This window comes from Anopheles marshallii, chromosome 3 (genome assembly GCF_943734725.1).
Source record: "Anopheles marshallii chromosome 3, idAnoMarsDA_429_01, whole genome shotgun sequence".
Classification (NCBI taxonomy): Eukaryota; Metazoa; Arthropoda; class Insecta; order Diptera; family Culicidae; genus Anopheles; species Anopheles marshallii.
In genome coordinates this window covers 65552865-65566943 of record NC_071327.1, presented here as the reverse complement: position 1 = coordinate 65566943, position 14079 = coordinate 65552865, and the positions used below count along the sequence as shown (strand labels likewise).

The 14079-nt window shown below is 45.2% G+C and overlaps 1 protein-coding gene across 1 annotated transcript; it reads right to left on the bottom strand.

Annotated features, from left to right (window-relative positions):
* Positions 1-2115: 2115 nt before the first annotated feature.
* On the bottom strand, positions 2116-6894 carry LOC128714448 (homeobox protein XHOX-3). Its single transcript, XM_053809323.1, has 3 exons — positions 6117-6894; positions 5558-6042; positions 2116-2628 (listed from the first exon to the last, which is right to left on the bottom strand). The coding sequence occupies exons 1-3, from the start codon at positions 6892-6894 to the stop codon at positions 2116-2118; spliced, it is 1776 nt and encodes a 591-aa protein (XP_053665298.1).
* Positions 6895-14079: the final 7185 nt, after the last annotated feature.

Here is a 14079-nt window from a genome sequence, read left to right as displayed (position 1 = left end):
ACCGTATAGAATGTTTTTGCTGCCAAGGATGCCGGCAAAACAAAAGAAAAGCGATAATAGCTTATATCTACAAGCAGAACCAGTTGTTTTCCCTGTAACATTCCAGAATTTCATTACCAAGTGCCTAATGATAAAAAAAAAACAAGCAAACAAACAAAAAGAAACACACACAAAACAGAAATAAGATTTAAGGCGTCGTCTAGCGAGAAAGAGAGGCCAAGAACAAGCAAACGCATGCCACAGCAGCATTAAACGATACCAATTGTTATAGAATGCACATGTTCAGGGCTCGGACATAATGCCAATAGTCTCTGTTTCCTTGTCTTTCCGTTCCCCTTCACTCCGTTACAAATTTTCTTACATAAGGTGCAGTATATATACATATATACTTATAGTAATACAGGATTAAAGGAAGAACGGAAGAAGGATCAAAGATATATCATTATATATCACAAACACACACACACCCATACACCCACGCACACGTACACAAACTAAAACTAGTCCAAACACACACAAAACTTAACCAATATTGTAGCAAAACCTGTTTTTGTTATATAAAAGATAGATTTTTTTTTGTATTAATTAATTTTCTTTTTGTACATTTGCACAATTTCCGCAATCACACGCCCACACACATGCACACTCCACAGCAACTAAGAAGATGATGAAACAGGTGTATAATTGTGTTGAGCATCCAGTAAGGTTTTTTGTTTTATTTTTTTGTTATCGTCTCTAAGTAGCGTTAAGGTTATTAATTTGTAAATAGTATTGTTTTACTAGATTGTTAAGCTGTTTTTGGTGTGGCGGCAGAGAGCATAGTAAATGTATGTGGTATGTGCATGTGAAACATTACATATAGCAGAAGAAGAAACAAGAGTCACTCACAAACACACACCTATTTACCGTGCGGAAGATGAATAACAATAGAGGACGAAAAGAAAAATCATAATAAAGACCAAGAAAAAGGAAAAGACAGCAAATAAGAGATTCGGGCAAGTGAAACATAGCAAACAGACACGCAAGACTATTGTACCGATCACTCCAACAAATTCCACATCGTGGGACCAAGCAGACATGGAATCAAATATTTCGGATTCGGTTCATTCCCAAGGGGAGGAGGGCGACCACCAGACTGTGGTGTCCGCTCTTAGCTTTTGTTACCGTACCAAACGCTCATACTGAAAGATGGTGGCACAAAACCAAGCGGCAAACCCAATAAGGAAAGGAACTAATTAACTACAAAAAAAACCCAGGTCAGTCAGCAAAGATCGTTAATGTTTAGGCAGTAAAACGGTGGGATGCAGTGTAATATTACAAAAACAAGTTGGTGCATTGAAATGTAACGCGAAAGTGCGAAAACGATGCGTAAACGGGCGTCGATGCGCGCGCGCATCGCGATTAATCGAGAGTAAAATAAAAGAAAAGAAAAAGCAAATTTATGCAAAAAAAAAGGAACGCAAACGGACACAAGCATTTCCGTGTGTGTAATACAAAAAAAAAACAAAAAGGTTGTTTTTGTTTTGCTTTACAATCGACACGCTATAAAAGTCATCTTTTTACTTTATTTCCATACTGGTTTTTGCTACCGTGATCTTAGCATATACGTCCGTGTGTGTGTTTTTTGCTGTTTCCCTTATCAATTTGTATCTTTCATTACGCAATCTGTGTTCCTGCTAGTTGTCCTTTTGCTTCTAACTACCCTGAATCTCACTAAACGCTCGCCATTAATTCGCGAACCAAGCACACACACGCGCACACTACCATTCTACCTATGCATTTTCCCGTTTTGGGCGAAGAAAAAAAAAACAGCGCCCCCTCGTGGAAAATATTGGGCTGAGTGTGTGAGTCGACACCTTCCCCTCGAAGAAATGGCACAGTATTTTAAAGACTAATATCATTCACAAATGGGACTGGGCGTGACACCCCCGATGGGTGATGCGTGGAACGATCGTCGGGGATATGGTGTATTCATTGTGGATGTGTTGTTGGATAACACCTGGAATCTCTAGGTGAAACCTTCCACCCGACAATAAACACACTCGACACACACCGCACAAACATCATCAACCATCAGCAGTACGCGTTCCTTTACTATTTACCACGCTTTGGACGTCATGCCGATTGCGCCATCTGTGGGTGGGTGTGCTCAACAGGGGTGCTATTGCTTCGGCTACTGCTATTGCTGCTGCTGTTGCTACGACGCTCGATGCTACCAGCCGCCACCGCTAGGTGGCGCTCGAGCTGTTTGCTCGCACCGCGTCTCTGCTGTTCGCTCCCGGCGGAGCCCTTTTTTACAGCGGTACCGCCAGCGGTTTTTGGGTACGGACGTGATTTTATTGACGGCAGCGGTGGCGCTGGTTGCTGCTGCTCCTGCAAACTTTCCAGCTCGCTTATCCACGGTGATTTGGTTGGCTGTTCCGTGGCGGTTGATTTGGTACCAACGTTCGCGATCCGTCCACCACCGGCTTTGGCAACATCCTTTGGCGTATGGGACGTATGGGAGGTGGAGGAGATGACGGTGGCAGTTGGTACGTCCCCAGTACCGGTGGTAGCACCGACTACTCCTCCACCCGCACTATCCTGCTTTTTCCACTTGGTGCGACGGTTTTGAAACCATATTTTAACCTGCGAACGAAATCAAAAACACAATCCGAGAAAAAAAAACAACGAAACAAATTAGTCTCTCATTAATAAAGTACCGGGGAGGGGTGATGATACAAACAAAAAAAAAAGCAGGAAGCGTGACGCTAAGTAATCACCATGGCGACCCACAGGATCAACACATTCAGGGGGCCCCCACCCCCATTTTTCTTCGACATAAGCTCTTGAGTAAATCTTCCTTTTCCGCCTGCAGCACAGAGCCGTGCTGAGCGATTAATTATCTCGCCCATTTCGTTCGGGGTTGTTGATACTTCATCCAAACGACCAATTCCTCACGCACAAACGTATGACAAACATCCCAGCCATCGAATGCGGCGTACGTGAAGGTGTGTGCGATGGTGATGGTCCGGGGGCAGATTTTGAGAAAATATTGTTGTCAAAATCATTTGAATGACACAAATGAGCCCCTCACGCGACGATGATCGTGTCGTTGGGCGTGTGTGTGTGTGTGTGTGCGGTCTCCGGGTGTCGATCTTCCCCTCCCTCCCGGCATGGTGGTACACAGCGACACTACTTCTTTAAGAGGAGCCGGATGATGGATTGTACTAAAAATAACACATTACACTCAAATTTTCTTTTTATAACTGTCGCGTTTTTATGATTGTTGGAGCCGTTAAAACCATCACGCGGCGAAACATCATCGCCTGCTTCGAAACGTTGATAAAGCGAGACACACACACACACATCACTTTGGAGGGAGTCCATCAAATTCAACGAGCGAAGGGGGCGGGGAGGTGGGGGTGGTTGTTTTGGGGGGAGGTGGAATAGAAAATAAACATTTCATTTTTAATTTTATATCCTGTACGTTCCCGTAATATGTCTTCGTCAGCTGGGGACGCCAGCGCGCGAGGACGTAAACGGTGGTTCATTCTGTGTATAGGTGTACGCGCGGTGTGATCTTCGTGCGCGGTAGCTTAAGGCACTTCGCCGACTGTAACCATATATATGCAGTCCATCAAACACAGTAGCCCATGATATTCTACGACTGACAGCGACGATAATGACAATCGTGTTACCGTCCACTCACTCAACGACCAGCAGCATCAGCCGGATCAAACCATCGTTTTTTGTTTTCCACCACACACACACACCCATCACCAAGGCAACCGGATGCTGAAACGGGGACGCATGGTACTGTGTTCCTATCGGTTCCGTTCGGATACGGCGCGGGATGCGCCAAACAAATGGTGTTTGTCCCGGTAACGGTCGAACGCGCCTGAAGCTAAATCATTCCCCGGGTAGCGTCGGGACCATTTTCCCTGCCAGCACGCGAACGGCGAACGATCATAAATGCGTTCCCCAGGCAGTGTCTCGTTTCATGTTTGCCGACCCATGCGACGCCGACTGCACGGTGTGGATCAGGCGTTAACGGTGATCTCCACGGTGCGATGTGTCCCGTAACCTCAACACACACACACACACCCGAAACAACAACCCCCTTCGCACGCTGCCATCGGGGCAGAAGAAGTTGTCAATCAGTTTTACGAGGCGGAATAGAATAAATAAAACAAATTAAGCCGCCGAGCGTTCGTAGCGTCGGACCGGCGATATTAACTAATGAGCGAAGGGAGGATTAACGCAACCTCAAAGGACCAAAAAAACCCCCACAAGAGACGGAAATATCTTATGGTTTTCCGGATGGTCGGGGCTGTGATTTTGAGTAAATCCTTACTCACCGCGACCAGACGTTGGGGAAAGTGTGTTTATTTGTTGGAATTACTGCTACTTAATGGACTCGTTACATAGGGGTGGATCTCAGCGGTGTGTTTCTGCACAATGTTGTGAATCGATTTTGGGATGCGCCTTGAATTGGTTTGGCAAAATTAATGTCTAAACTAGTTTGGAGTGAATCTGATTCAGAATTCGAATTCTTCTCACTGAATTAATGGAGCTGAATCTCTATTCCAAAGATTTATGAACTCTCTAAGAATTATGAATCACCCAAGATGAATGACCTCCAAGGAGCTTGTCCAAGGAGTTATGGACATCCAGTCATCGGTTTCCAAACTACCATTTTGCTCAGGGCCTCCAAAGAGTTCTGGCACTGCTCAAAGAACTCTTGAATCTTTTAAAAGTCGATTCCAGATTTTACTCTTTTACTCCTCACTAAAGAATGATTCTTCTCAGAGAATTCACCACTAGTCTAAATGCATTGTTTTTTATCTAATTAATATTTCTGATCGAGATTATTGAGAAGAAATGAAAGAATTTACTAATATCTACCAATATCTTTGATCCAATACCCATTCAAAACCTTAAGGAAATCCTGAGAGTATATCCATAATGAAAGATTAGTACTCTGAAGTTCAGACAAAGGGTATAGAGAACTACACCTCATACAATGCACTAGGAGCATCTTTATGAGAAAGAATCGCGTTTTCACTAAGTCTTTCCGTCTTCACTCAGCTCAGACTTTCAAAAATATCTTATCGGGTCGATATCAACTCGATGTCTAGAAAGTCCCCGAGATACACGGTACCTTATGTCTTCTTATGTAAATGTCTTCCTTCAAAGATTCGCCCAAAAAGTTAAACGAATTACGAACATACAAGTGCCAAGACGTTCGTTCGACATATGCGGATCTCCACGGTACCAATGAATACACAGTCGAAAGAGATTGAATCGATTCTTTCAAAAGTTCTTGAAATGATTGAACGATACTATAATATTGAAAGAATCCTCTCCAATATCTAAGGTGAAAATAGACTTGGTCCTCGAACTTCTAAGGAATTCGCATCAATTTGAGGGAATTGTTCGTAATAAGGAGTTAATAATGATTACTTAACAGTACGCGAGACTTAACAGTTCTTTTAACAACTTCCACCCAACATTGTAGTATATATATATTGCATAAAATACCCCATTCGACCCCATTCGACCCCAACAAAGTTACCTGTGTTTCCGTGACGTTCAACAGCTTCGCCATCTCCGTCCGCTCGTTAGACGACAAATACTTCTTAACCTCAAACTGTTTCTCCAGCTCGAAAATCTGACGCCCCGTGAACGTGGTGCGTGCCTTTTTCTTGCGCCTGTGGTGACTAGCGATACTGGCCGATTCCTCCTCGCCCAGTGCCGCCCCCGTTCCACCACCGTTCACGGGGCCGGTTGATCCACCGGCCGGTTTGGGAAGTGAAAAAAGCGTCGACATGGTCATGGTGGCCGAGGCAACAGTATCACTGACCGCGCTAAAGTGACCGTCGGCAGTGGAGGAGTCATCGTTCGACATGCAGATGTCTGAGTCTGCGTCGCTCGAGTGCGCTAACGCTGGCAGGGGTGCAACACTGCGCGGGCGTTGCTGATGGGTGGCGACAGAAAGTGCTGTCGTGTGTCGCTGATGATAATGCACCGAGGAGGACCGTGTTGACTCTTGGGTGGAATCTGCAAATAAATGTAGCAAATGGAGTTGTTCAACTGGAAGTCGCCAACAGCATCTCCTGGCACAGTAATATTACCTTCCTCGGATGTGATTTTCCGCTCGTGCAGTCGATCCAACGAACTGCGACCCACACTGGGCGTGTTCCTTCCCACAGAAATCGCTACGTCCGTTGATGCTAGTGCTGCCACACTGAACTCCACCGGTGGTTTTGATATGCACAGATTGAGCGGTTCATCGTTAGGGCTCATCGGTCGCGAACGATCAACATTCATTCCCTTTCCCTCTATCTCCTCCTCGCTGTCCTCGTCCCGATCCACCGTAATATCCTCGTCCTCTACCACCTGCCGCTTCTCCACATCAGTCGGCCGGTAGTAAAACGAAGAAACGTCATGACCGCCAGCATCATCCTTCGTTGACGCCTCGTCAAAAACACTGCCGTAAGGTTTGGTGTGATTTTCCTGCAGAACACCGCCAGCCTGCGGACTACCCTCGGCACTACACTTCGCCCGCGCCGTCCCTTTCCATCCCAGGATGTCCATTATAGAGTGCGGCGTCGGCGGCTGTTTCGGTGGGTTTGCGTACACGTGCGGGTGCCACTGGGTCTGTTTGGTCGCGTCGCCACTGGCGCGGATGAAAGAGGCACCGTCGGTGGTAACATGGCCGGCCGCATTATCGGCGTGTTCACCGTTTGTTACCGCGATCTTCTCCGATCGTACCGGGTGGTTGTGATTGTTCGACTCGTTGTTGGTCGGTGGCTGATGCTCTTTTTCGCCGTGGTTCGGCGGGTGCTGCTCGTCCGGTACGTTGCTGTGGTAGAGATTCTTCACCTCCAGAACCTCTTCCGCCTGGGTCATTTTTGTACAGCGTATTCTGCAGCCGTACTCAACTTTAAGCTCGTTATACGTTCAAATCACATTAATTCTTTGTGTTGTCCCTTTGCTTTATCATCGGCTTTGGTCGCAATTATGTTGCGTGTTGTTTTCGGCTTTCTGCAATATAAAAAAGAAATACATAAATTAACTACTAATAAGAACCATGATAATAGTTTTACAACACCAACACGCAATACACACTAATTAAACACAACAAAGTCTACGTTTATATCAGTAGATGCATTCCTATAGTTGGTGACTTCAACGGTATCGCAAGATAGGAACCAAGTGGAAAAGAATAAATTAACGAAAATTGTACACTAAAATAGTATTTTCAGATCCTTAAAAATGGAATAACACAAGTATTTTAAAATAAATTACTTAGTTTACATTTGTCTGTTAGCATTTAATCAATTTCGTCTTGATTAATTCCTTGCTCTATTCGTCATTCTACTAAACTAAACTTTAATATGTTGATGGGAAAGCAAATTTCTACACCTTAACACAGCAAACCATTTTCAACTGATATTAATGCTACCAATAACGAGATAAACTCGGCGTGCCGTCCGTAAAACAACCCCTCAGCTGCAGACTCATGTCCACCGAGGCCGGAGTGATGAAATCTGAAATGTTTCTATTAATACCCACTTGATGGCACTATAAATATGACAGGAAAGTCAAATACATGGTGTAAAATTATTCCATCTGCTTCAACTCTTCCCATTCGGCTGAATAAATTTCATGCGGCCAAGGAAAAAAACGTTTTTGCTCGCTTTATTACCCATCAACGCCACGGTGTTATTGCGATTCATTAGGACCATTATGCAACGCGGGACCGCTCAGGTACGGGTGGAAGTATGGACGGTGTGTTTAGTATGCTTAAAAACTGTTATTAATTAATTGTTGTTAATACATTAGCGCACCCTGATGAACTGTCAAACTGCCAACTAAAATGTTTAATATGAGATGCCTTTTTCAACCTGATATTTCATAAATTCTTAGTTAACGACCTTAGTTCTTTTTGGGGTAACGACCTACTAGGTCTTATTTTACTAGACTACTACTAGGTCTAGACTTAGTTTACCACGGGAGCCGGATAATCAAAACCTTGCTGCAGCGGATTGGTCCGGATGGGATTTTGGACCGATCCGTCCGTGTGAAGACTGGCGCAGCTACAAATACACCACCGGACCGCCCCGAAAGCACTTAATTACTCTGCCTTCAGTTTCGGGCATATGAAGACATCAATGGATTGATTCGAGGAGAGCGTCAACAGAAGAAGACTTCGATAGTTTACTCTGCACTAACTACTTTCGTCCCTTACGTCCCTTCCTTGATCTTGATCCTTTTTGGGCTTATCGATCAACTCCTTCCGCCTTTGTTTCCCTGGGTGTCGCGATCCTTGGTGTCTTGATACTCTTAATGAATCAATGATCCATCTGCAATCACCTTTTATTTTCTTATAATAAAGTAAAATTTTCATCAACAAACAGCGAGGAATTAGCAGCAGTAATAGTCCTAATATGTTATAAAAAAAAATCAAATAAATTCATCAAATATTTTGGACGGCTCCATGTGCAGCAACGGAATGAAGCATTTTGTTTCACTTGAGGTCGTTATTTCTGTCATTCCAAGTACTAAAATCCCTCAAAACGTAACTTCCATTTTTGCCATAATTTTTAGAATGATATAATTTTCCGTCGTAATTGAAAAACAGAACAGAAAGATCGATTCTATAATTTTGGTAAACACTTGAAACATAACTTAAGTAAATATTTACGTAACATTTTTAAGTAAAATATTCCGCTTAAACTACTCAATTATTCTCATAACTATTTAAACGCACGAATGCGCCCATAATTATTACTAAATTGAAGCATTCAAAACCAACTTCCAGAAGGTAACTCGCTACACATTCTGCCTTTTAAGTGGCCAATAATTTATGTTTGGCTTTGCACACAACGATTCAAACCGTAAACTACCGCCGTGAAGCATTCATTGACACGCCAAGTTGACAAGTGTCCACACACACACACACAGCGGCTAATAAAGTTGTGTTTGGCGAACATATCATCGGCTCCGGTTTGCTGTGTCTTCCCCCCCCCCCCCCCCCCCCCCCTTTTTGCTAGCTGTTCACTCACCCGGCTCTAACCACCCAAATCGAAAGCCCTCCCCCTTAATGGGGTGATCTTTGAGCTACTCCACCACGGATCAATAATTTCGTCCGGATTTCCAATACCTCCCTGCAGCCGTCTGTAGCACGGCCCAAGTGTCCAGGTTGTATCAAAACAAACCGAACTCCATTTTGCAACCGCCAGCAAAATGGGGTATATGATGGAAGGTACGGTCGTTTGCCGTATCCCGTTTGGCTGGCATGCTTCATCGGAACTTAACATTCCTTCGCTGCGTATCGTTCGCATCGTCCCACACACGATCTCGCTGCTAGAATCGGGGCTAGAAAGTTGCGGGGGCTAATGCACAACATCCCCTTGGGGCGCTTATCGTTCGAACGCAAAATTTATTCAATTATTAATAAACAGAAATGGAGCCGAACGCTCCGGAGCCTATCCGGCCATTCTGGCCATATCAAGCTCCCCGTCCCCTTGCCTTCGTCGTCTCCGAGCCGAGATCGAAATTATCCGTGTGTTGCCGGCCTGCCTGCTCCGTGCTGTGTGTGTGTGTGTGTGTGCGTGCCCCTGGTCAGTGTTAAATTTGCAACAGCAGATTGTTCGCATATCGATTTAATTGTCTTATGTATCTTTTATTCATGCTCATATCTGTCACAATGTCTCACCACATTCTCCGCACACCGTGTGCATGTCACCATCATTGATTATCCCCATCGTCATCACCATCGTTGCCGGAAGAGCGCATCACGGTGCTGCACCCCTTCACCGCGGGGCCGTGCCCCAAACTGCACCCTCATAATCGTCAATAACAATTTCATTAAGCAGCACTCGTCCTATCCTCCGCTGGCATCCTCCGGATGGAACTCTCGAACGCTTCACTCTAAACCCGCGGGCGCCCGTGTAGCCAAGTGGACGGGTGATGCACTCGCTTCCGCGCGTTCTCGTCGTCGTTGCCGAGCAGTTTAAGCATGCTTCCCTTCGAGATGCTTTACTTCCCATTTACTTTCAAGAATGTCAGAAACAAAATGTCCTTCTTCGGCCCGGGGGGGATGATACGGCATACGGTAGGGCTGTATTCTTCTCCCTTTGCTGCAACCGCAATGGAATATAACGAGAAATCATTCCAATCTAGTTGCGCTGCGTGCGAGTGTTCGTGTGAACGAGGGGTCAGCTAGATGTATCTCATCTTCACCACCCATCATCATCATCATCATCAATTTTCTTCGAACATTTGAAACGTACGTTTTCGATTGCGTTTTTGAAATGTCAGTCCCGCTTTGCATGCTGCTTGCCCGAATGCTTCGCCCGGGTTGGGGAAGAGACGAACCATCAACCTCTCCTCCATCTTCACCTTCCTTTCCCACGCTAGTGGACGAGGTGGTGGAGGGATGGGGGGAGGATGCATCACAGCAGGCAAAATTATTCGAATGATTCGGTCGGAATGATATATACGTATATACGCTGTATAAACGCTCTCTTTCACTCTCTCTCTCACTCACCCACACACGTGCACAAGCAATCTGTGGGGTGTGTGCGTGCGTGTTTGCTACGAAATGAGTCAATTACCATTTAACATCGGCGCACCCTATGATGTTAATTGATGGCTTGTGAAGTATCTTTCTTTCCCTTCTACCGCCCCTTTCTCCTGCTCCGCCATTGCCAACCACCTTCCCCCCCCCCCCCCGCCTACCCTACCTTCCCTGTGAGCGGATCCCAAAAACAACAGGACAATATCCGGAAGCAGCATCGTTTATCGTTTCGTACGATGGATGGTTCTCCGTGGTATAGTGAGTGTGTGTGTATGTTTTTTTTTCTCCTCGAGCTGGAACCAGAGGGGGAAAAGGGAACGAGGTGGATGAAGTAGGTGAGGAAGGATGCTGCGCTCGCGTGCATCGCTGCTGCTGCTGTACCACAACTCTACGGCACACACCGAGCTCAGTAAATACAGTCACCTATACAGTGGCCGTACGGGACAAGTGCGCGCACACACGCTCCGCCTGTTGGTGCGACAGAGACGGATGAAATGATAAGTTCGTATCCGCTTCGTTATAAATCATTGATGAGGTACATTTTCGACGAGAGCGTTTAAAAAAATATTTCAAACTCACTTGCTTAGAAAAGTTACTTCATATAACTGATTTTTTTTTTCTACATTTAATGGCAAACTAAAATATGTTCAACCGCTTTATAAAAACTTGCTTGGACAAAGGAGAAAAAAAACGTACACACGTAGAACGTTGTAGTACTCCCCTCCTCGACTAGGCAGGTTATTAAGGAGTGAAATTACAACTCGTCGGCTAGATCTAGTAGGCCTGGAGTCGGAAGCCGATAGGCGCAAGAAAACATAAGCAACTCCAACCCGTCGATGCAGCGAGTTCGTGTCGAACTTACTGAACTTGTTTTGATTTTTATACAGCTCTTGCAGCTACCGAAATCGTTGCACTATCTGAATATATGTAGAGCCAACCAGAATTAGCTGCACTTACGGGTCGACTGAACGAGTTGATTCCAACTCCGGTCGAACGAGTTGGAATCGATTCCGATGGCCTCTATTTAATATTGCCGTGAACGGCCAATAAAACCAATAAACAGATCAATAAAAATAGACTTTTCAGCAGAAAATAGACAATAAACATCATATATCAATTGAAACAAATGAATTGAATTCACTTCCTACAAAAATATGCGTTCAAATGAAATTAGTAAAAGCGATCCTTCGGCATCAAAAAAAGGCTTTGATTTGATTTGAAGCAAAGAATCATATAATTACGCAAACTACGCAAATCGTGCCAGAGAATTTTGCGTAAATTGTTTCAATAATATTATTTTGTAATATTTAGTTTAGTATTCAGTGATCGATTCCATCATTTCACGTTACGAAGAATATTGTTAATTGATATTTTTACTTTTATTTCGATAATAAGAGTAAATTTTTACCAAAACTAATTGTTATAACATTACAAAATAACGAAATTTGACAATTTTGACAATTACAATTTGACGAAATTTGGAAATTTGACGAAAAAAAATTCAATTCCACATTCAAAATTACACGAACTGTCAAAGTTTTTAGATTCGTGTATCTCGAATTACCGTAAATCGAGTGTCGCGTAACTCGGGAAATGACTGTAGATTAGATCTTTGTTCACACATCGCAGTACATACAAAATGCAACAACATAACAACAGCAACAACAGCCAAAGAAAATAATTATTGCACCCTCTGCTGCAGCATCGCCAACGTTTTGGTAAGTAAATATGACACCACATTGGATTTTGCACCGAAAAGGGAACTTATCAATCCGTTCCGCACCTTTATAAACGATGCGCCAGAAAGCCGGAACGGAGGGAGGCAATAATATTTCGATGATAAATCATAGCAGCAAATAAGTTCACCATTAATAGGCTGCCGCGAACGGAAGATGAAACAAGCAAGACAGAGAAAGTGAGAGCGAGAGCGCGAGAGCGCGGAATGAAAGTGAGAGATAAATAGCTGAAGAGTGTGAGTGTGGAGAGAGAGAGAGTGAGAGAGCGAGACAGTGAGAATGATGTACCAAATCCGCTAGCCAAGGGGCGCCGACCGACGGGGGAAACCGATCGGCGGTACGTTAAAACGTTAAATGTGCAATAACGACCATTTGGCTAATTGTTTTAGCAAGCATAATACATTCACTGCGCGGCTCTGGGAGTTAATTAGCGACATGACGCCGGGAACCCTTCCCCTTCCGCCTGGCTGTTGGGGGTAGGGTAGAATGGGAGAACAAACAATCTACCTTGCCTCTCGCGTGCTCTGCCCCACGCTTCGTTGCTGTACTGCTTGCAATCCAGCGTCTGTCGTGGATACATTCCACATTCAAAAGCCGCCTGCGGACGTGTGTGCGTTTTACTGCGCGTCTCCACATGTATCGCGTCATTCGGAAGATGGTTTTCCGATGGGGAGGGTGGGACGGTGGGGGGAGGCGCCGATTTATGCCAATGAAATAAGTCAAGCCCCATCGTCACACTAGCGAGCACCACACCATATTGATTGTTTGGTGGATTGTTTACTAATGGGTTTTGGACACGTTCCAAAAACTGTTATACTCTTTTGCCGATGATAATTGTTCGCCCGAAGTGGGGGGGGGGGGAAGAAAAAAGTGTTTTGTTGACCTGATTAAATCCCTAAATTAGTGCTTTTTCGTGTCGTTCGCTTCGGAGCGGGCCTTTTTAAAATTCTCACCTTTAATAGCCATCACGGGCACACGCGTGACAGGACAATTAAGAACATTTCCTACCGAATCCATCGCCCGAATCGCCCCTGCATTGCTGCACCAAACACCTCGTTTATGTGCGCAGCAAACATTGCAACTATTCGGTCGCAAAACGGTGGCCGAACGTTATTACACAGACGGCAACCCGGAGCCCAACAACATATTCCACCCCGAATGCACACTTTACACGGCGCGGCATACGTTTCGCATCAATTTATCAATCCACACGTTGGTGACGTCGCAGCGCTCATCGCGGAATGCTATTAAAGTGCGCGCGGCAGGTTCGCTGGCGTTTCTGGCCCGGTGTTTCTTCTCCCGTACGGCGACCCACGGGACCGGGCACAAAAGGACGAAATAATTGAGTAATGCTCACACAACAGCGCGTCCTCCACCTTCTTCCCAATCCCTCACCCTTCTACGCCTCCCCCTCCCCCTCCTCCTCCTCCTCCTCCTTACCAAACACAAATATCTACCCCTCCATCGTGTACTATGCACATGCACATGCAATTACATTCGCATTACGCTCGTTCGCATAACACCCCCTCCCCGATCCTCCCCCTTTTGCCCCTTTACACCGCCAGTGAGGGTGACCTGTAAGCATTAAGAAGGGCACAATGAAACCGTTCTCTTCTCGGGCATAAGTGGTTTCTCTCCCCTCTTCCCCCCATTCCCATTCAACCCCGTCCACGACTGGGATCGTCAAAAACTGTTCCACATCCCGGAACAGCATCCCAGCATTTTCCCCCCCATCAACAACGGTCTCTTTCACGGTATCTATGTGGTTGTCGT